The sequence below is a fragment of the Aedes aegypti genome, chromosome 2, assembly GCF_002204515.2.
Source record: "Aedes aegypti strain LVP_AGWG chromosome 2, AaegL5.0 Primary Assembly, whole genome shotgun sequence".
NCBI lineage: Eukaryota > Metazoa > Arthropoda > Insecta > Diptera > Culicidae > Aedes > Aedes aegypti.
In genome coordinates, this window is record NC_035108.1 from 16,530,248 (window position 1) to 16,555,245 (window position 24,998).

General features: G+C 36.4%; 1 protein-coding gene across 1 annotated transcript in view; it reads left to right on the top strand.

Moving 5' to 3' along the window:
* Positions 1–3,947: 3,947 nt before the first annotated feature.
* The window catches only part of LOC5575738 (AF4/FMR2 family member 4), a 66,408-nt gene continuing 45,357 nt past the window's right edge, over positions 3,948–24,998 (top strand). Inside the window, exons 1-2 of the mRNA XM_021840025.1 lie at positions 3,948–4,779; positions 22,437–22,707. Coding sequence (XP_021695717.1) covers positions 4,166–4,779; positions 22,437–22,707 — 885 coding nt within the window. The 5' untranslated portion in view covers positions 3,948–4,165. The remainder of the gene's footprint in view (positions 4,780–22,436; positions 22,708–24,998) is intronic.

A 24,998-nucleotide genomic window follows, 5' to 3' on the forward strand; every position in this document is an offset into this window, starting at 1 on the left:
AATTTTCGAATAAACACATTTTGCCAAAAATGCCGAGTTTGATGGAAGTCAAAAGAACAGCCAATCAAATAAAGAAGGGTGAATATCAGATGACCCGAAATGGGTCATTCTAGAAAAAGGGTTTTAGGAGGTTTTTGCATTCGGTTGATTGACGTTTGCGGAAATGACATTCGGTGAATTGACACTCGGCGAAAAGTAGCATATCCCAATTTATTAACATTTGGGCACTTGGAGAACCGACGGTCGAATGTTAAAAGTAAAGTTACATAGTTGTGGTCAAATTTAACCAGTTCAGTCAGGACAAGCCGTAAAGCAAAGATGGTTAAAAGGAATAAGATGACCGACTCTTTATTTTGCCATATAGTTTACCGACGACACATTATCTCCAGGGCTAAAGTTGTCTGCAGCTATATAGACTATGTTTCTCGATAAATATATGCAAACAAATTTCTTCCATAAAAGCACTGCCGGTCAGTGGGCGATGGATTGTAAAAACACACATAGTTTACCGACGACACATTATTCAATTAACACTATTGCCATCTATTGAGTGAAAAGTGCGTAAACTTTATTTTTGGCTGAATGCAAATCATTGTGCAATTGAAAAACGATGAGCAAGAGGAAGAAATCAAAACAAACACGCTTAAAAGAAAGATAAACAGAATTAAGTACGACCCACACAAAATCTGGCTCATCTGGACCAACACAAAATTTGTGTAATGTTAAATAATCACTCGTGTGCTGGTTTCTTTTTATGTTTCCTACTTTTTATGGTATTCAGAGATAATTGGCAATATTGAATAACCCCGTGTGCCCTGTGTATCTTTTTTTTAAGCGTGAATGTCATAAACGAACGCTTCGACATCTGGTGGCCACTAGGAGAACGTTACGGTTTTAGTTGGCTTTTGACTCACCAGAGCTGCGCTGTTTGTGTCGCCTAGAAAAGACCGGAGTCGCTTATCTTTTTTCTTCTAACCATCTTTGTGTAAAGATAAGTTGAAAGAACAGCTTATTTTTAAAAGAAGGGTGAATTATCTATGAAATGCAAATATATGAAGATGGTGCATGTTGACATGAGCAAGTATAAAGATATCTTAGACTCTGATGCTTATGTATTTTTAAGCAAGAACACCCCCTGTCATTTCAAATATTTTTAAGTCAACATACTGACCTGAATGACCGTAAGACGATTAAAAGGACGTTAATGAAAAAAGTCGAGAAATGGAGAAATAATTTTCCGGTAAATGGTCCTTCCGGGTAATGATTTTCCGGTAAATGGTTCATTCCGGTAAATGGTTTTCCGGGTAATGGTCTTCCGGTAAATTGCATTCCGGTTAATGGTTTTCCGGGAAATGTCGGAGAACCCTATTCTTGGCTCTGGGTTTTTTTTTTGTGATATTCAGTTGGAGCTGCCTGACAGCTTAACTTGTCAAGGCTGAACCCTCGGTCTGGCTTTTGCCAAGTTTCCCCTCTACCAGGACCAATACTCAGACGGACTAGGCAATGGCGCCCACATGAACACTGTTTTTATTAGTATTGTGACGTGGTAGTTTTTGAAAAGTACCCATACTCCCTTGCTTCTGAGAAAAGGAAGCATTGTGAAAATCAGCAGCTCCATCAGAATTTGTTTGAAATAGTAGTGTAGTAGTGTCATTATTAATACTGTCTAGTCGAAATGGTTTTGAATAATTTGTCATTCAAGTGCTATTCTGAATCCTCCTATCTTTTACGTAAGCTTGGAGTCTTAAATGTCAATTGTTGTCAAGTCGTAACAAAATTAGGCTGTTTAGTAGTAGTTCTAGTTAATTTAATTTTTTGTTGTCAAAAGTATTTATTGGTCATTACGTTCATATATCCTTAAAGAAAAAAAGTCGCTTTCCTTGTCTGTTCAACAATTTTTCGAAACTAGCAAGTGTACCCTAATGATCGATCTCAACATCTTACTTTCCATAGTCATTTTTATAGTGAATATCAAAGAGTAAAGTTACCTTAGGCTTCTATTACAGTCTCCTACAAGATTCACTTTTCGGTGGCAAATGCAATGCTTCACAACGCCTACTTTCTAGTTGTAAATTTTTGCGAAAATGAAGCTGGAATTAGATTATTTATACCGCTGTTACAAAAGAGGTATTTCTTATTATGGCAATGTAAAAACCATATTAAAATAAGATTGTCGCCACTTATTTCTACTCAGTGAATCTACTAGTCATTTTCCTAAGAGTTCCTAAGTATTCCCTACGTCGTATATGATAACGATGTATCTAGCTAGCTAATAGTAAGAGTGGCTACGGATCATTCTGGTAAGCAAAAGGCAAACTGAACGTCACCAATAGTATTAATGTCCACTTCGAATAGATTAATTATTTGAAATGGGCATCAATTCTATCAATGACGCAGAATGTCCGTTGGATCACATCCGAGATATTATTGCGTCTATGCCATATAAATTATGACGCGGCTTTAAGCAAAAAATGCCAAAATGTGATACCACCACTACAGGTTACGCCTTTGGTTTCCATCATATGGGCTAATGGATTATGCCCTCCCATCGCGGCATGGTCGCATAACCAAGGGGAGGGAACATATTCTTGGTTCTGGGTTTTTATATACATTTTCATCGAAAGGCGTCTCATTACAATTCAGAGATGCGAGAAGTGAGTAAGAAGTTCACATGGATCTGAGTCAAATATTTGGCGAAAAAAAAATGGTTAATTGTAAATTGTATTTTTTCCCTTTTTTATTTAGGGATTTTCTGCCGTAGTAAATTGTATTTAATAACTGTTTATTCAATTATTAAAATTTTCAAAAAAATTCTCAGTCTTAAATTCTGCTCCTAGGCTATAAAGAAAAGCCATTCTGTAGGTTTTTTCAGCAGTCAGTCCAGAATCTTTTTGTAATGAAAATTTCCTTGACTTCCCTGGACATAGAGTATCATCGTGCGTGCCTTACGATACACAGATGGGAAAATGGCATCCTTGGCAGAGAAAAAACTGTCACTTAATAACTATGGAAGTGCTCTTAGAAAACTACACTGAGAGACAGGCTTTGTTCCAGTAGGGACGTAATGCCAAGAAGAAAAACAAGAACCTTCAGAGAAATTTTGGCTATAATGGCTATATTTCTACCAATGGTTTTGGATGTTGTTGCGCCTCTCTACAAATTATTTTTTGGATTAAATTCACCTATAAAACCTGACATTTTACGACAAGCATTTATTTTCCAACGACCACCCGTTACCATCCCAGTGAGATAGTGCTGTGTGTTTGTGCCAGCCCTAAAAACCGAACAAAATTGGTGTAGCGCGAAATCCATGCTGGCTGGTTGGTTGCGAGGCTACATAAACCCGAGCATGCCAAAGCCCAAAACCACCGCCGCCGCGCAGTCAGACCGTGCGTGGTGGTTACTTTCCATTATGGTGCACCGCGAAAGCACTACCAGAGGCACGTGGCTCGAAAGCACTCCTCGAGACGGTCCGCATCGTAATCTTGCAGGAACTAGGACACCCGCCTGGCATAAGGTTGTATGTAAAAGGGCATTGATCCAAGTTCAATCGGAGCTCGGTAGTGAACACGTGTAGACCCATCGGGCTCACCTTCGGTCCCATGGGAGGTTGGACCAAGTTGTCGTTGGAAAACGGAATCCGCAGGAATACAACAGCAGTGCAGCAGTGGTGGCGCAAGGTCGTGTGTCGTTCGTTGTCTATCATTTCTTTTTTCAATAATAAACATAATTTACGATCGGATGCCAGTTAGTGGGAGGGGAGGGAAGACAACAGTATTCAAAGTACATAGTGCGAGCGAATAACATCGAGCATAAAATCCAGTGCTTTGGGGTGGATCTATACACCGTCAATAAATTGCCATTTTCCTGTCGTTCGCGGAAAGTGATGCTATTGGTGGTGCCGCAGTTTTCCAGTTAAGAAGAAGCAGAAGACACCTGCCCCCAGAACGGGTGGCAGTAAATCTTACATCGCGACCTACCGTTTTTCGATCGTGTAGTGCTCGGTCGTGTGGAGTCTCTCTAACTAGCTATCTAACGGTTGGATTGTCGTACATATAGTCACACTGCCCCAAGTCGCATTTCTGCCACCAACCGCCGTCGTTTTCTAGCGTTTCATCAAAGTCAATCAATTTTCGGTTACATTCGGCGAGCATAAAACAAGAATATGTCTACGAGCCGTTATTTAAACTGGTCGCGACCGTCACCCGGTAGGCATCATCCGCTCCGTAAGCAGGTTTCCTGCTTCGAGTCTTTCTCCGGCGGTGGGAGAAGTCTGTCGGTGAACAACCTTGCCACTTCGGTGTCCACGGACAAGAGTGCCGACTTTGCCACCTTCGTAACGGCTGCCATCATTCACAAGAATCGTTTTCAAAGTTATAACACTTACCATCAGGCGCACAGTCGGGATCCGGTTATCATATCTGGTGGCACATCGACGACACTTGGTTCCGACGGACCTCCGAGGGCAACACCGCGTCGACGACCTGCCAGCGCTCACACATCATCTTCGTCGTCTATGCTGTCCGGAACTTCTGCGATGGCAAGGAAGCTGAACGCCCACGAGAGCCGGAAGGTGCTGACCAAGCAACTTTCGTTGGATCATCCGAACGTGGGTGGTGGACCTCCGGCGGGCCATGCGTGGACTACGACTGCCAGTCGGACGGCTTCTGTATGCGGACCCAGTCCGGTTGGATTCGATGATCAATCGCACGGTGTATCGAAAACGTGTGGAAGTTCTGGAATCAAGAAGCGACCACCAGGAGCTGGAGTGAAAAATGAGTGCGTATATTTATCATTTTGCGGTTTGTGTTACGATAGATTGGTTGATAAAGGACATGTATTGATAGTGCATGGAAGACTAATGGGATGAATGGATGCCTGTGTTCAGTGTCATAAGAAAGCAAGATTTTAAATGTTTCAACAAATATAAAGTGACCAGATGTAGGGTGCAGAACCACTTGGGCACTTCTATGATTCACTTTGGCATGGGGGGTTTTTCGCGGCCGAATTTCCTGAAATTTTGCAATAAGATGCGCATTAATACAACGCATATTGTGGCCAAATATGAGATTTGTAGCTTTCAAAGAACCCCACTGCCGAAGTGAATCAAAAGTACAAAGAATAGGATCCGGATCCTATTTTGCCCCAAAGTGATACAAAATTTCACACATCGAAAAAAGAAAAGCGATCCCCGTTCATGTGAATCTATGACAAAAGGTCGGAAGACAAAAGGTCGAAAGCAAAATGGTCGAAAGGAAAAAAGGTCGAAGAACAAAAAAGAAGGGACAAAAGGTCGAAAATCTTTTTCCAGAAGAAAAAATACTAACCATGCAAATCATTTTCGACCTTTCGTCATTTCGATATTTTGTCTTTCGACCTTTTGTCCTTTCGACGTTTTGTCTTTCGACCTTTTGTCCATAAACCGCTATAAAGGTAAATCTCAACCACGAAATCATACACAGCAAAAGCGAGGTAGTGCTAGCTGTGATCATTTCTGTTCTAAAAATATCGGCTGACTATCGAAAACACTATCAGATTAATTACAAGAATCCCAGGTAAGATTCTCACAGATTCTTGAACATAATTATAATTACACTTTTAAATTAAATTTTAGGGAGGGATTATTATTATCATTATTTTTGCAAAAGTGAAGTGTTAAAGTTCAATTTGTAGTTTTATAATTATAATAAAATTCAGAAATGGATAATTTCATCAATTTGGTTTGCTTTTCTACAAAATTGCAATTATTTTTTTCTTAAATTCAGGCATTCAGCATTCACACACAGTCCCTCGCAAGAATTGGAACTACGGATCCTGAGCAAGGATCTGAGAAAATTTTATAACAGCGAAAGAAGAACATAAACAAAACGCAACATGTCAGAATTTCATATATTTTTTTTTAAATCTCCAAAAGCATATCTTTCAATAATTGGCAACCAATAGATCTACGACAATTTGTGTTTAAGTTGATTTTTGTAATGCAATAAAAATTATAATCTCTAGGTATTCTATTGCTAAATCACCTATTTGATCGAGTTCACAAACGTGATAAGTTTTTAATGTAGTGTAGCTATTGAAAATTGAAGGCGGATATATTCAATTTATAACGAGTGCAGCAAGTTCGAATTTAGAAATAAGGGCCATTTTAATGATGGTGTTGTAAAAAAAATCACCGTTCAAAACTTTGGTAGGGAGTTGTTGACCACTAGTAGAAGGAAATTGTTAAAGAGCAAAAAAAAGTGTAAATAAAATTGTTTTAGAGCTACGAATGTAAGTCAGTCAAAAACTACTCGAGGGTGAATCAAAAATGAATTAGTTTTCTTCTCAGTTCATTTTTTTTTTCGAATAAAAAACAGTGAAAATTTTGCCAACGATGATACCGTTTTATCTCAAATTTCTATCATGGATCATATTCCGAAGACTCGACTTTTTATAGTGATTTTTCAAGAAAAGCACTAAAATTTTATCACATGATGATCAATTTTTCAATGATTCAAGTGCTCTGCATCTAAAAGTTGTGATAGTGTTTCGAGAGTTGCGTTAGGGTCTATCGGAAAAAATAAAGGGCGATTCGAGAAAAAAAAAGACATTCTAGAGTATTTCCAGAATAAGCCGAGAGTTAATCTAAAATATATTGAGAACCAAAATAATGAAGTGCAACTTTTAGAAGAATTTGCATTGTACTACCGGTTTTATAATCGGACGTAAAAGAACACAGTAAATTCCAAATACCCAGAAAAAAAATGTGTGGAAGTGTTTCGAAACGGTTTTTAACCCGTAGGCTACGGGGCTGACAAACAAAATTCAAATTGCTCGTACTTAAGTATAACTCAATATTTTTTAATGAAATTTTGAGGATTGTTGCACTATTAGTTGTAGTTTCATGAGTAATGAGAAAGTATACATTCGGAGTATTGTTGACAGAGTTATTCCAGAACATCTCTGGGTCAGGTTGGGTAAAAATCACATAAACTTCCTTTTAGAACTCATCCATCATTTGGAAACGAAATGTTTTAATGCAAAAAATGTGCAGACCAGTTATTTATAATAAGTTACGATGCGTCAAAGGATTTAGAAATGTATAATTAACCTAGAATAATACCAAGGCCTCCAGAACATTCCAAATTTTGACCATAATCTATATAGGTTCATGAACTATTTTATGCGAGTGATGTCTACGTTCAGTGTTTGGCCTTAACAAACATGTCCAAAAGTTTTAACAAGATATTGGATATTAGATATCATCCAAATCGTCCTGGAGTCCAGGTCCTTATTCACTCAATTCTAGTAAAACATTCTCATTCCTACTTATAAAGCTTCATATGGCTCAGAAAGTGCACTACTATGAACATTGTAAACCTTAAGGTTTTCAGAACACACTGAAGTAGTAGGCATCAATTCCGATATACAGCTTGAATTGTTATTCAAACAAGTTTTTTTTAATATCTCCATACTTGACCACAAAATTCCGTTGTAGGCCAAAACAATATTTTATGTGCTTATTGGTTGTAGTAGGAGCTTTAAGCCCTCAGTACACTGTTTGTCAAGTGTGCAAATTTTTCCGTACGCATAAACCAACATGCAAACATCGGTCTCAACAATGACAAAACATCTGAAGTGTCAAGTGGATATTGAAGTGTTAGTTTATGCGTGTGGAAAAATTTGCACACTTGGCAAAGAGTGTACTGAGGGCTTTAGTAATGTCCTATGGATATTCAAATGTACCGTGAATCCCCACTTATTTTAACAATATCCCTTACAAGTCATCGGTGTTTATTTTTATTTTGAATTTCCAGGTACCCTATAATCGTACAGAAGTATATCGGTCATGGATTAGAAAATTATAGTTATTCCGGATTTCTTATCACGGGGATTTCTGAGGTAACCCAACACAAATCTGTTATCACTTTAATTTCAAGTCCATGGCTTGCGGCACATAAAAGTTAATGATTTGGCAAACTCAGTCTAAAGAATAATAAATCCAAAGCGTTTTTGGATGACTTGGCCACATACTTGGTTGTTCCGAATACCCGGTTCCCTGGTGGAAATGACCATTATATACTTAGGCGATTCTGAAACCTAGCTTGCGACATATCAATCTTCATAAATTTGCAAATCAATTCTAAAGATGGTTCAAACGTCTTTGAATGACATGACCGCATGTAGGGTTGTTCCGGATAGCCGGTTCCCTGAGGGAAATGGCCACTAAATTGAAACCAAGCTGGCGAATTATCAAACTTCATGAATTTCCAAATCAAGGCTAAAGAAGAATGATATGTTTTTGTATGACTTGATCACATGCCATGTTTTTTTTGATATCCTGTTCCCCAGGGGGAAATGGCCATTATATTGGTGGTTTTGAGGCTTATCTTATGACATATCCAACTACATGAATTTGTTACTCCTGAACAATCCCTGGACTGAGTGACGTGGCCAGAGGGGCACGATCACACGCTATCCCCTAGCTTCTGGTCTAAGCCACGGAAGCTGTCTGGGGTGGGCTACACCCGCCTCTTTTCTCGGGGTCGGCTAATTGACAATAGGGGGTACTGGGGAAAGCTGATCAGGTCGCAAAATCACTTAACACGGTCTTTTCACTTTTTAACGTTTATTCTACTCACGCTGTGTTGGGTGTATGTGTGTGGGAGTGTGTTACGTTGGGCCGGCCTTGACTGGAACTGATGGGATGAACGGGCAATGCTGTTAGGGTATCGTCGCACTGTGTTTTAATTCCTCGTTTTCATGCGCTTTTTGAATAGCGCCCTAACCGTTGATTTTAGCGATATAGTTTGTTCGGAGAAGTTTCTTGGTATATTAAGGCGCAACTTTTGACGAAAAATTGTTTGTGATCAATCCACCTAGCAGTGAGATAGAAAAACTATTTTTTCAAAACATTTAGATAGACATATGGTGTCTTCGGCAAAGTTGTAGAATTGGCAATTTGAAACAACTTTGTCGAAGACACAATTTTTCTATCTCTTATACTTTTTGAGGTATATGCCGTTGTATGTGAATGACCCCTAAAAATCATATTTTTTATCATAACTTTTTTCCAAGATTTTTAACATTTTTTGTGTTTTCTACAAAGTTGTTTGTCATACAAAAACCCGTGTTTTTGCTGAACATATCATCACCCTATCTTTTGAAGTAACAAAGTTATTCATGAATTACTCTTTTTTCAAGGGGTAGTTTAGGCCTCTATAACTGGCTTCGGCGCAAAATGGCGCAGACAACTCTCACAAATCATGAAAGTACCATATCTTCCCCTTCGGCAGTTGATAAAAACTTTTGTCTATAAGCGTCTTTGCATGGGTTTTTACTATCAAACAAATAAGCCTTATTAAAACGAATTCGACTGATAATTCTTTTACTTCAAGAGATAGAGAGGTGCAATGTTCAGCAAAAACACGCGTTTTAAGATGTTTAACAACTTTGTAGAAGACATGAAAAATGTTAAAAATTTAAGTAAAAAGTTATAATCGAAAATGAATTTTAATAATTTTTTCATACAAATTTGTGTACTTTAAGTTAAAAATTCGTAACTCTTTTACAAGATTTTTAACATTTTTCATGTCTTCTACAAAGTTGTTAAACATCTTAAAACGCGTGTTTTTGCTGAACATTACACCTCTCTATCTCTTGAAGTAAAAGAATTATCAGTCGAATTCGTTTTAATAAGGCTTATTTGTTTTATAGTAAAAACCCATGCAAAGACGCTTATAGACAAAAGTTTTTATCAACTGCCGAAGGGGAAGATATGGTACTTTCATGATTTGTAAGAGTTGTCTGCGCCATTTTGCGCCGAAGCCAGTTATAGAGGCCTAAACTACCCCTTGAAAAAAGAGTAATTCATGAATAACTTTGTTACTTCAAAGATAGGGTGATGATATGTTCAGCAAAAACACGGGTTTTTGTATGACAAACAACTTTGTAGAAAACACAAAAAATGTTAAAAATCTTGGAAAAAAGTTATGATAAAAAATATGATTTTTAGGGGTCATTCACATACAACGGCATATATCTCAAAAAGTATAAGAGATAGAAAAATCGTGTCTTCGACAAAGTTGTTTCAAATTGCCAATTCTACAACTTTGCCGAAGACACCATATGTCTATCTAAATGTTTTGAAAAAATAGTTTTTCTATCTCACTGCTAGGTGGATTGATCACAAAATTTTTTCCGTCAAAAGTTGCGCCTTAATATACCAAGAAACTTCTCCGAACAAACTATATCGCTAAAATCAACGGTTAGGGCGCTATTCAAAAAGCGCATGAAAACGAGGAATTAAAACACAGTGCGTCGGCGGGGGAGGGCACAACCATGTGGTTCTCTTGGGACACAAGGCGATGAATCTCCTCTACAGGAACTAGCACGCAGAACTTGATGATGGCTCCCGGTGAATATTTTAGCGGAACACTGTTGTCCGTGAGGAGGACAATGATAGTAGTCTACGGTTGATTTCCGCGCTGGGGCTTAGTGGTTAGGCCAAAACGTGGCACAAACCAAATGGGTCCTGTTGTAGGGGCAGAGGGTCTTAGAGGGGCCATGTGGGAGATTTCACTGTTGAATGGTTGGTTACCTGAATCTTCTTGATAACAAGTGCAGAACTTGGAAGATGCCTTAGCTTATTTTTAAGCTTAACCAGGGTGTCGACTCAATTTTGAAAATAAAATTCCCTGACTTTCCCTGACCTTCCAGTCATTTTCCAAAAAAAGTTCCAGACCACTGAGTTGATTAATTTGAACCGAAATAAGTAAGATTTTTACAAGAAGATTCATATTCATTATGTTATAGGTCGTATGAATAAACTGATCAAAGGCTTTTGCTTTATTGAGATATATGTACCTGCCAGATGACATTCTTGAAGGTTGATATGATAAAACTGAACAATTGAGAATCTATTTACATTTAAAACTTGAAGATCCGTATGAAAGATGTTCTCGGCTAGTGAACTAGCTCAGACCTAATTTGAAATTTTAGGGATGAACGAAAATTTTGGTCCTCCTTCCTTTTTTATACAAGAGTCAACACTATTACGATCATCCACCATACTTTTTTAGTGGAAGAAAGCTATCCAAAAATTTGGCTTTTTCCAGGCAAAATTCTAGCCATTGCCATTAAACTTTCTTGGAGAATTGCTTCAAGGAATTTCACATAGATTGCTCAGAAATTCTTAAGATTTTTTCCAGATATTCCTTCAATACTTCTCAATGAACTCTTGAAAGATTTTCTCCAGAAGCTCCTCATCTCCAAGATTCTCTAAAATTGAGAATGTCTTTCAGTCTTAAATATTTCTAAAAATAGAATTAACAAGCAGTTTTTCTGTTCAAAACTAAAAAATATTCAATGAAAATGTGTTCACTGTGTTTTGGTTGCAGAATGGACCAATGCACGAGTTCACTAATTTGACGTTATAGCGGTGCCGAATTCACTCGTTGCCGTGGTCATGTAAATAACACGGCACCGCTCAAACGTCAAATAGTGAACTCATGCATCGGTCCATAGAATACAGTGAACACATTTTCCAGTAAATGTTCTTAGTTTGGAACAAAAAAACTGTTTTTCAAAATTTCGAAATCAATGACGGATTTAGCCACCTTCAATGACACTAACGTTTTATAAAATTCATGCACACAACATAGGCTACTTGATGAGATTCACAACATAGGCTACTTGATGAACTACTGAACTGGGAAGAGCCACGTGGTTTACGTGAAATTCAAGCCTACTACTATTACCATTCCCACCACTGGTCAATAGATTATCAAGGTTAATTCAAATGCTATTCTTGAAATTTCTGTTTTTCAATGATTTTCTGGATTACTAAAAATAATCGAGGAACTTTGAGAATCATCCTCAGAATTTCTGGGTCCTGGGTCCTTAGTCGAGTGGTTAAAGTCCACGGCTACAAATCAAAGCCATGCTGAAGGTGTATTCATTTAGCATAAACAATTACTTTGCAGACAATAAACTCGTTTGATGTTGTAGTATTGATATTTTTTCCCTGACCTCAAGTGAAATTCCCTGATTTTCCCTGACTTTCCAGGTCAAAAATAAATTCCCTGACATTCCCTGACTTTCCAGGTTTTTCCAGATAGTCGACACCCTGGCTTAACCGAACTTATCACTTATATTAGGGATAACTGAGGGATAACTTTAGGATTTTGAGATGTTGACTGCTTGAGCTCACGTTTGATAAAGAATTGCTTCCTAGCTTTTTGATCTCCATGAACCCACTCTAGACCCCTTCATACACCCACTACTATACCCAAATCTTATATTCAGTTTCAATGTATTTTGTATGTGGTGTATAAATGTAAGTGTTTTACAAAATTCGTTTCCTGTTCTTCAAAACGACCGTTTAATTGCAGAGTACTAGAAGCCTCCTATTCATTGATTGAATCCATTCAGAGTCTTGAGAAAATATATAATTAACTACATATAATACGGTATTGTGAAATTCTTATTGGATTTATGCTTATGGCTACTATTGGACATCACAAACAATAAGTTTGGTTCGTAATGTGCTAAAATACAACTATTGCTCATATCGTTCATTGCGAACAGTAGTATAGTGAGTTACCCTACCACTCACTCTCCTTGCTTCGTTAGGCCATATAGGGTAAACTACCTAAATGGTAACAAATTTTCAAATCAAGTATCGAGCTAAGCTTAGACTGTCTACACATATCAATGGTTGCTATTCCGTGATTGAACGATGTCAGTGAAAATGCACAAAAAATCAACTAGAAGTTCGGCTGGGATTGGCCATAATCTTTTTCAGAGTGCATCATTCAGTGCCTCTATTTATACAGGGCCAATAACGACGCCGGCCACTTCCTTGCAGTCAGGTGGGATTGAGGCAGACCGTGTTTGCCTCTGCATCTCTACAAAGGTTACTGGGAAGGATTTTTGTTGAAGGGGAGGATCTTTGGATCACAGGATTCACTTTGATAAGCAATTAGACCATGATAAGCAATTATTTTTGAGATATAAACATGCTTATATGTGAATATAATATTTTTATTTCATATGAACAATTTATATGTACAGGAAAATAATGTCGACACTTGAAGTGACGAACCTTTCAAAGTTTGTTGAACAAATACCTAAATGTAACATTCCTACAGCTGTCAGGACGAAAGCATGTGTTATTATGTTTTACTTATATGAAAAGAAAAAAAAAAACTCGATTGGCTGGAACACTCTTATGCCGACACTTACAGTGGCGAACCATTCAAAGTTTGTTAAATAAAGTGAACCTTCCGCAAGTCTACATTTGTAGTGTCGAACCATTCAATTTTTTTAATTACAAAAAAAGGTAAAAAGAAAGGGGTGTTTTGAAAAAAACATGTAAGAAATAAATAATTATCAGAATCAGAGTTTATGCCGACACTCACAGCGACGAACCATGCAGTCCTGCATAGTTTAAATATTAAAAATAGAAACATGAAACGAGCTCACCAACTTATCCGTTATCTTTGACTGAGCAGCCACAATCCACTTTCAGCTTCACTTGTTTGCTTGGCTATATAAATGCATTCAAAATAAATAAGGGCACGGGACCCGAGGAAAGACAACCTGACATTGCTCGGGCTTTCTCCACGCGCTGCCCAGCAGAAAAGAACGCGCAATCTGAGAAGGAAAAAAGTGACGATTGCACGGGCTTTTTCCACGCACTGCCCGGTAGAAAAGAACGCGCAACCCGAGAGGGAAAAAACAAACTGACGATTGCACGGGATTTCTCGACGCACTGCCTATGAATTTTCAAATGAAGTATAAAGAAAAATAATTCAAAAGATTCAGGATGATGTGGCCAGTCTGGATTAATCGGATAACTGGTTTGCGACCAAATCCAAGGAAAGGTCAGATCATGCGAAGACATGTGTCGTAAATTCAGCGTTAAATATTTACTCCGCGGAACAACCTTGAAATAGCAGATGAGCCTGCTAACTTACTCATCTACTCTTTCTTTCACTAAACCATTCATGTTCTCATTATCTCACATACAGAAAATTTAGCTTTCCTTCCCAAAGTATAAAATTATATTTTCTTACTTCTCCACATGTCGCTCCGTTTGATTTATGTCGCTTGAGCCTTCATTAAGTGCCTCAACATAGTCTTGAGGATATACATCCTCTATATTGGGTACTATACATACGTAATAACGCTTAGCACATAATAGATCACTACTATCAGAGTTATGCGTAGAAATTCATCCAAAACCCCGTATTTCTTGGCACAACAGTGCCATTCTGAATTTCGTTGTAAAAATTACTTTTTTTGCCATAATACAAACCCTTGATTCTAGTGAACACGCTATCTTTCGTACTACTGTATCAATTTCATTTAGATGTATCACAAACCTGGCTAATACGGCACGCGCTATAATATTTAAACGCATTTTTCTTGATTGCATATTTTGAAACATGGGACAATTATGCGTTTAACCTCGGTACACTTTCCGAGTCATATGAAGCTTTATGGATAGGAATAAGAATGTTTCACGAAAATTGGGCGAGTATATACAGTGTAGTAGATTTGGTAGATCAAAAGGACCTGAACTCCAGGACGATTTAGATGACTTCCAATATCCAATATCTTGTCAAAATTTGTCAACACATCTGTTAAGACTTAATGAGTTCTGTAAACCACTAAACGTAAACATCACTTGCATAAAATAGTTTATGAACCTATGTAGATTATGGTCAAACATTCAGAATGTTCTGGAGGCCTTGGCGCATCGTAACTTATTACAAAAAACTGGTCTGTACACTTTTTGTTTGAAAACATTTCGTTTCCAAATTATGGATGAGTTCTAAAAGGAAGTTTATGTGATTTTTACCCTACTTGACCCAGAGATGTTCTGGAATAACTTTGTCAACAATACTCCGAATGTATACTTTCTCATTACTCATGAAACTAGAACTAATAATGCAGCAATCCTCAAAATTTCATTAAAAAATATTGAGTTATGCTCAAATACGAGCAATTTGAATTTTGTATGTCAGCCCCGTAGCCTACGGGTTAAGTGTTTGTTTGCACCAATAATCACCAGAACACTATACATACGCAAAGTGAGCTCTTATAAGTGGTGTTTGACATGAATTATTTGTAATTTGGCAATAGCGGCTTCAAAAGTATTGGAGTGGTCATCAACACCTCACGAACATCAAATTCGGAAAGAGTGAAAATGAGGAAAAAAAATGGGGACCTTCCTTAGCCGAGTGGTTCGAATCCGTGGCTACAATGCAAAGCCATGCTGAAGGTGTCTGTGTTCAATTCCCGGTCGGTCCAGGCCGCATCCAGCCCGCGACCTCATTTTATTTATTCTTCTCATGTTTGGCCCGTTGACTATTCTACCAACCCAATGTTACAACATACCAGGACCATTTAATTTTCAATTAAGGTTCAACCTTAATATTTTAGCTAGGTTATTTTTTAAATTGTTTTGTTTGTTGTTTTTTTTTAATCTTCTTATATATATAAATTTTATGCTTGATTTAAATTCTAAATCTCAAATTCTGGGTGTTTCAACAATGTTTTACCATGATTGTCTTTGACATAAGAAATATGTTGCCTCGCAAAACGCTAAATTTTCATGCATAATTTCACTGAATCATACGCTAATATTCTCACAGAATCCTATAAATAAATTTGACCAATACCTGGGCGTAATTCACGCAGAGTCCTTGACAGTATCATAAACAATACGGGCTTTTTACTAAACCTTGTAAAAGATTTTATTAAGAATTCTGGACACGACTTTGATGAAAAACATTGGCAAGATTCTCAAAGAATTTTCAACCAGGATTCCAAGGACTTCTAGCCGAATTTTCAACGAATTCTAATTTTCTAAAATTCTGGGCTTGATTACAATATAACGCTATGTAACTTTTCGTCAAAAGCGAATTTATAATACAATTTTGAGCAGGTTTCTTTTGAATCACTTATACCAGTCTCAAAGATTTCAAGCTTTCGAAATGATTATTGAGTAAGATTCTGAAGTAATCGAAGATTTTTGTTATAGCTTGATCAAGATTTAAGCATATTCTGGGTCATGCTTATAATACTAGGTAGGAATCTGATAGAATGCGAAGTATGATTTTCGTAAAATCCTGGGTATTTTCCCATAATATCCAAAATTCTAGATTCTTCTAAATATACTGGACTATTATTTGATTTTCAAAGGAACTCTCACAATATCCTGCAGAATGCTTAGCATCAATTATCTATTTACGATTAATTAAAATGAAACATACTTCATTCACAGATTTTTGTCAGATTTTATGAATTTCATTTGCTGACTTTTATCAGACTTCATGCGAATATATGTGCGTTCAAAAATATGGCCCGCAACACAAAATTGTTTCTGTGATTTGTCCCGCGGTTCAAAAAGGTTGGGCAAGCCTGATCTAGAGAGTTTTAAGATCTAGAGAAATTTGATGGATTGGTTGCATTCTGGTGATAATAAAACGATCACAATTTCAGCTCAGAGCTCTGTTTGGTTTTAAATTTCAAGGTTTAGCTTATAATCATCTTAAGACCATCTTAATGCTGGATTTCAGATAATTTGGCCGACAAGTAGTTCTTTACCACAATTTAAATTATTTCACAATTCTTTGAATTTTCTTCATAAAAATAAAGAGTTTTCTAAAGCAAATAAGTTCAAGATATGGATGAAATAAGGCCACACATGTAGAAGCACTTACTTACACTTACACTTACTCACAATTTCAATAATACCGAAAATTATCATTTTTGACATCCACTCACCCTCTCGTGATGCTTTTTGTACGGATATTCTACACATTCTGTATGAGCTGTAACAGCTTGATCGTTATTAAAATCTTAAATGAGCCGTTATTCAAAACTTTGTCGATTAGATAACTAGTGACATATTGAAAGCTTTTATAAATAAAGGCTTGTTTTCAAGACTAGTTTTGGTATTCAGCAATTACAGAAGAGTGCTAAACCAATCTGCAATAAGTAATTAAACTTTGATTCAAAACGTCGAGTAAAACAAGGCAGAGAAAAAATCAAAAAATATTAGCCCTGACAGTGCGAGAACAAAAAGTAGAAAAACAAATATTTCGAAACATTGAAAAGAGCGAAAAGAGCGAAACATTTTTAAGAAATATGGTGTTTCATAGTAGAAATTAAATCATTAATGTTTGAAAGACATTTGTTAAAAATTGCGAATGCCTCATGGCAAACGTTTTTTTTGTATCGTATTGTCAAACTATTTTTGAAAGCTGTGGTATTGATGGAGATGCATTTTAGGTAGCTAATTTATTAATTCATTCATTTTAGGGTTGTCTACCGTATAAACTGAAAGGCGTCAAATTTATTGTGTTATATCCAGGGAGTGGAATTATCGGTCACTGCGATAATCACAAGCCTATCGCTCAAGCCGATTTTCCGTAGGAAAGGGACGCACACTGGGGCAGATCGCTGTTTTCGGCGGCCAAAACCTCTAGTACTCTAAATATGCACCCTAGAGGTTTGGTGTCTTCGACAAAGTATTTTGGAATAACTTGTACTACATTTTGATGCATTCAGATTTGATCTAGATGAGTGAAAACTGATCTAGATTAGTTTTATCTTTTGATAGGAGCGCCCTAGCAAAAAAATTTCTTCAGGAAAGTTGTTCAGGCATTTTTGACATTTCTTCGTATGACACTTACATTCTATCACTGACGTGGATTACGATGTATGACAATTTAGTAAAAACAGTCAAAAAATCGTTTTTGACCATTTTTTAATACATAAAAAATTAAAAAAAAAATTTGTCACCAAGTATTAGAAGCTTAACTATAACAAAGTAAATTTACATCATTTACTAGCAAAATTTTCAGATTTAATTATATTTTTGGTAAAAACAGTCAAAAAATAGTGTTTTACAGGATAACTCATGAAGCGGCAGATGGTGGCAGCTAATTTTTTGTATACGACTAGTCAAGAACATAAGTTTCATTGTCCCGAAGAAAGAAAAGTGGGGCCACGTGGGGCTTTTTTTGTTGTGGTGGTTTGAAAATTTGATGAAAATATGTTAAAAAATGCTTATATCTGCGAAACTTTTCATGAATTTATATTTTTTAAATGTATTTCTAAAACATATTGCATGTTGACGAAGTGTTTTGAAAAAGCCATCAGCCAGTGCAATCAATAAACGTCTTCGGTACATTGTTTTGAATTGGCATCCCTAGTAATAATAAAAACATATTTTTTAAATTATACTGAATAGGGCACCCGAGAAAATAATATATTTTTGAAAAAATAATTTTAGGGCGATCATCACTTCGGCAAAGTATTAGATCTACAGTCAAACCTCCATGAGTCGATATTGAGGTCCCTTCAACTTCGACTCATGGAAATATCGAGTCATGGAACAGATATTCTATGAATAGCTGTTTGAGGGGACCATCACAGTAACCATGATTTTTTGAATTTAGTATGGTTCCATGAGTCGATATCGAGTAATGGAACATCGACTCATGGAGGGTTCACTGTATTTATTTTCAACAACAAAGCTGAAAATACTTGATATTTTTGACTTTGTTTTCACGGTAAAACTTTTCAATTTAACCTATTTCACCATAGACATCAGTTTTTTGACCATTTGTATGCTCAATGTGCAATTTATGAACAAGACATGTTCTACAACATTTTATGTATCACAAAAAGACATGAAATTGGTGAACATACCAAAGCTGTGAAATCATCACATCGGAAGATATAATGAAATTATTGTAAAATTTATACAATTTTTTACCATTTTTCGAAACAAGTTTCTCCTGAATCGGCACTTTTCGGCAGCTATAATTAGTATACTTTGATGCCTCATTATATCGGGTCTCACAGGGCACATTGATTTCAACCTTTTTTTGACGAGCATGGAATAATATTTTGACATCAAATAGTTTCTTTTTACCTTTTGTGTGCTCACAGTGCAATCAATAAACTTGGGATATTCTATTATTTTTTAAATCATAAAACATAGTTAAATACATCTGTGAAAGCTGACAAGCTGTAAAAGTATTGCATCGAAAAACATATTTTTTTTTAATTAAAATAAATACCATTTTTGAGAATTTACTAGGTAGGTTGTATCTTGTTCACTTTTGCTGGCACAACAACCTAATAGTTAAAAAATTAGAGGAATTGGAATTAACAGGCGAAATCATGTTTAGACTCTCTATTATTATTTGCTATTTATCATAAAATACATTTTATTATTTTTGTTCTTAAATTTTTCACGCATTGTGACCGAAGCCGAATTATCGTCGGCTACTACGATTTGATGGTGAAATTGAGCAGTTTCAGTGTGACAAAGATGTTGTTTGAATATGTTGTTGAAATCAATGTGCCCTGCGAGAACCGATCATTCTATTGCCATGGGGCTTTAACTAATATAATTAGGCATCAAAGTATACTAAATAAGGCTGCCGAAAATTGCCGATTCAGGAAAAACTTGCCTAAAAAAATGGTCGAAAATAATAAAAAATATCATAAATTCAACACATCTTTCGATGTGTCGATTTACAGCTTTGGTATATTCGGTAGAAATGTGTATTTTCATAATATATAAAATGTTGTTGAACATGTCATATTCATAAATTGCACATTGAGCATAGAAATGGTCAAAAAACTGATATTTATTATAAAATAGGTTAAATTTAAAAATTTAACCGTGAAAACGAAGTCAAAAATGTCAAGTATGTTCAGAAAAGTTGTTGAAAATAAATAGATCTAAAACTTTGCAGAAGTGATCAACGCAAAAAAAAAAATTTTTTCAAACAATATTTTTTTCTCGGGTGCTCTATTTAGTATAATTTAAAAATTATTTTTTATTTTTTTTATTATCCAAAACACCTTTAAGAGGTTTTGACCGTCAATTTTTAGTTTCGTCCCACTGTGCGCCATCTGCCGCTTCATGAGTTATCCTGGATTTTGTAAAACACTATTCTTTGACTGTTTTTACCAAAAATATAATAAAATCTGAAAAATTTGCTAATAAATGATGTAAATTTACTTTGTTAACTGTAATATTTGATGACAAAATTTTTGTATGAAAAAATTGTCAAAATCGATTTTTTGACTTTATTTTACTTCGAAGAAATGTCAAAATTGCCTCAGTGAACAATTTTGCAGAAGAAAGTTTTTTGCTAGGGCGCTCCTATCAAAAGATAAAACTGATCTAGATCAGTTTTCACTCATCTAGATCAAATCTGAATGTGTCAAAATATAGTACAAGTTATTCCAAAATACTTAGTCGAAGACACCAAACCTCTAGGGTGCATATCCAGAGTAGTAGAGGTTTTGGCCGCCGAAAACAGCGATCTGCCCCAGTGTGGGACGTGCGATAATCCAGTGCGATCGTCCAGCACTGCGAGAGTATGCTCTCACGAGATCTGCAGCAGCGAATTTATATTATCACCAGCAACGAGAAGTTGGCTTCCTTCTTTTCTACTCTTGTTTCGTCGTTTTGAGTGTGCTTTGCTTCCACATGTAGCTTTTATATACCAAATTTCTCTCCCCCTTCGTTCAGCTGGCGTGGTCGAGTGGTTATAATGCATGCGCGTTTTGAAAACGTTTTTGCTCATGGACACGGGTTCGAACCCCGTCGGCGGCAAACGTTTTTGTTGATATTTGTTAATTGTGATAATTATCGCGATAAGTTTGGAGCCGATAAAGTAGGATCAGTGCATTACAAAGATCAACAATTATAGCAGTTTACGAAATCTGTTTCTCGCAGATAAATGCGACTACTAATTGTCGGGTTGCATGAAAAATGCCTTTTTTCGTCTGATTTCCGCGATAATTGCATTCACTGGTTATATCCAAGCCAGATGGCGGGTATAAAAAAGCACACACGCCAGTATTGTGAATTGTTTGATGGTCCGAATTGGACCAGGTTCTCCTACTATACCATTTGATTCCACTAGAGTTTGCATCCTTTAACAAAATACAAGATGTCCTTGTCTTGATTTAAATCGGTTCAGGTACACGACACTGAAGATGGCCTCATAGTTGCGCATAGCATAGCATAGACTGCTGAAGATGGCCTCACTGTTGCGATCGAAATACACGTATCAGTCAAAGGATACAAACTGTAATGGAATTGAATGGTTTAGTACTAGATTCGCATTTCATAAATTCCAAATTACATATTATTTTTAAATTTAACAAGATTCATCTGATCAAACGAAAAAAATCATTAAAATTTCACGATTTTACTTTGTTTTGCAAAAAACTGCTATTTACAATTAAGCAGTTTTTGATGAAAATTTAGTGTGTTTTTTGCAAGCATGAATTTATGGCTGGTATAAAGTATACCTGTCATGAAAGTATCGATATTTTATGTTGGTGGAGCAAAAGTTTGTTCAGAAAATTTGTAGTAGGGTAGATGTACCAATAGTGGAGGTACTAAGCACGATTGAACTTCATTTAACCGCCTAAATTCAAGAAGCGCAATTAATGTACATGTTAATGTTATCACGGGAAGTAACGACCATTTACTTTATGGGAAAAATTATTTCATCGCAGTAATCCACGGCATGTCAGTGAAAAATAATACCTCCACTATTGATATACTGTTCCTTTAGTTGCGGTATATTTTTAATTTGTGTTCCTATAGTTGCGGTATCCATTGTTTTCTTATGGGATCCTCCACTATAGGAACACTTTACCGGAACTATTGGTACAAGCAAGAAAAGTTTTAGCAATTTTAGTGATATTACATCAGTTTTAAAGCAATTTGAACGCCCTTTTCAGCTATTCTGTGTATCAACAAGCCAATACGTCGATTGGTAGTGTCGGTTCTGTGGCTAATGTAATAAAATCAGTGAAAACGGCACTACCGCAACTATAAGAACACCCACAACTAAGGGAACACTTACCCCAAATATTATGAAGATTCACTGTGTGTTTTTTTCTGTTTTTTTTTTCTGAATATATTGATTACTGAACTTTTGCCCCACCTCACTCTTATTTAAAATATTGAAGTAACATCACATCAAACCCTAGAACTGAAATATATTGAAATATTTTAACAGATATTTGAGAACTTTGAAGTTTTGTCTTGCCATGTGCAACTTAGATTTACAACTCAATCGATTGTAGCGCTAGGGTGATTCATAATACATAAAAGTTTGAAAATCCAACCTCTCATATCTTCCTTATTATCTTTACGATAAAAATAGTGTTCTGTGAAGTTTTCACTATTTTCTTTGGTTATTCAAATGTGGCTCAAATATAGGTTTATGTGGAAATAACAATGGAGAAGTTATGAGTGAAATATATTCCAAACACGTTAATAATAGGGAAGATTTAGAAGATTAGATTTTAAACTTTTTTGAAATTTGAACCGCCCTACAATGCAGCACAGCTCCATACCCTACATCTAAATAACAAAAGTTACATTATCTCACCAGTGCCGAACCGAACGAACACATCAAAAAAGCCCTAAAGCAGGGCAAGGACTCCCGAATCAACATCAAGATTTTCCTCGGTCAATCTGTGCAGCAGGATTCGTCCGACACCGGTCACAGTGACACGGAATGTTCCCCGAACCAATCGCAACAACAACAACACCATCGAAATCAGAACCAATCCAATTCGCAACAGCAGCAACAGCAACAACAACAACAGAAACAACATAATCAACAACAGCAAGGCAATCAAAAGGCGGAAGCGGAAAATTCGGTAAGTTTTTCACTTTCTCATTTTCTAGCAGGGTTAGGGGATAGCATCGGGAGTGAATCAAAAAGCGAGGCTACATGAGGTCTGGTAACTCATTTGGGGAAAACCCCATTTTCTGAGTTCACATTCGCATAACGATACATTCTTTGGTTGGTGGTGGCACACGGATTCCACCGGATAAGAAGGTGGTGAAGGAAACTCAAACAGTCACGCCAGTCCGACGGAGAGGCTCGTTGCGAAGGGTTACTTGTACAGTGCCGGATAAAAGCGTGACTATCTATCACACTTAAAAATATGTGAAGAACATTTTGTCTGAAAATTACATTGCAAAACTCCCAACATCGTAAAGCCGTATTGCGGAACATGCAAGCTGCAAAAGTTAAAAGGGCGTTATTCCGAAATAAACCATCTAATCCCAAATAGGGTTTTGCTATTATGGGTCTAAGGAAGTCTAAAAATTGTTCACATTCGAAAATGTGGCATTGTTTTATAATACATTTTGCTTCAATATTAATGGAAAGAACTTTTATTAGGGCATCTTCAGCGTGTTACAAATTTATGGCGAGTTACACAAGTTATGCAACTGCACGATTTACAACTCTGCTGAAGATGTCTTTATTATTTTTTTTATTTTTAATGAAAACGAGTCAAAATATAACTAATGTTGTTAGAAAAACGTTGCATATAACATATTTTGTGAGAAAAACGTACTAAGTAACAATAGTAACAAATTAATTATGCTGTAACCCAATAGTCGTGATGTGTTTTATTTGTCTTTACAATTAATGTAATATACATTATAATCAAACTTTCAGCCACCCAGGTCTTTGGTTGACATACTCCTATCCGGCACTGTATGGGAAAATAATTACCCTTTTCGATCCGAGTGAAAGACCCTTCCTTACCGCAGGGTACTGACAGAGGTAAAACAAACTTTCGAGACAACGAAACTGGGGCATCATCGACGCTTTGTGTGTCGCTGCCCTGCACGGAAAGCAAACGTGGAGGTGGGTGGTTGGCAAATGGAAAATCCAGATGAGCAGTTTCGGAAGTTACTAACAAACGGTAGACAAGCATACCGAAACGGAGTGACTTTCATTGTTTTGCTACAAAGTTCGTACAGTAGACGAGAGGTTAATGATTTGGGCTTGAGGTCAGGTGAGACACCATGCGTCTCCTTTGTGATTGTTTCGATGACTGTGAGGTGTTGACGTTAGAAACATTTTGAGCTTTTCTGAACCATGTTAATAACAGAGCGTTAAGGCAATTATGATTAACATTTTAATAATTTGAAAGCCTTCCGATGTTATTTTCTCACAAGTTAGTCATTGTCAAGTATATAACACATTCATAGTATGCAACATAACTAAAGTCTCTTAATAATTTTCTATGGTTAATCATTGATCAATGTTTAATCAGTCATTGGTCAATGATTCAACTCCCGAAAGCATACACTAAACGCCTTAAACATGTAACAAATGGATTATTCACTTAAAAGTGATGAATATTATTGATGATTAAGGAAAAAACTCATTATAATTTATCGGATTTTCGTCATAACAAAATAATCACAATTGTTAATCGCAAATCGTGATTACCCTTACGATTAATCATTACGCTCCAGTTATCCATTGAATGTCATAATAAATGAATGGGATGTTTACTATTGAAAACAATGTAAATGAAAAATTTACAACATCATCGTTCACTTCACTTTTGACACCGTAGTAATAACATGCTATCGACTTGATTTGAATACCTGCAGGTTTCGACCTCGTGCTGAAATTCCAGTTTCATCTAGGTAACGAACACGAGGCAGTTACATACCTAAATATACGTCACTTACTTCAGTGAGCCAAGGAACCATTCAGGGCATCAATTCTGAATTTGACTGAAGGCATTATTTTGGGGGCATAAATCCACCCCCCGAGTGTCGAAAGTGTGTCGAATATTGTTTATGAACTGTCGCTCTGCTTGTTACAGCATAGTGATGCAACTCGAAACGAGCCACTATTGGCAATGGGTACTGCAGCAATAGTGCGCATTCCATTCCTGCTACACGATTTTGTGTGGGAGTATAGATAGTTATGAGTTATTGAATTGAAACTCGGTGCAAATGGTCATGAGTTTTTTTTTTGTAGGTTGGTGTGATGGACGCTTGACATTGGAAAAATGGTACCACTTGAACATGACTTTGTTTCGGAAAGAAAAAATCGAATAAGCACTGTGATACTCAAAAGAATAAATTCTCATTTAGAAAAATATTGAATCAATGCAAATTTATTTCTGACTAG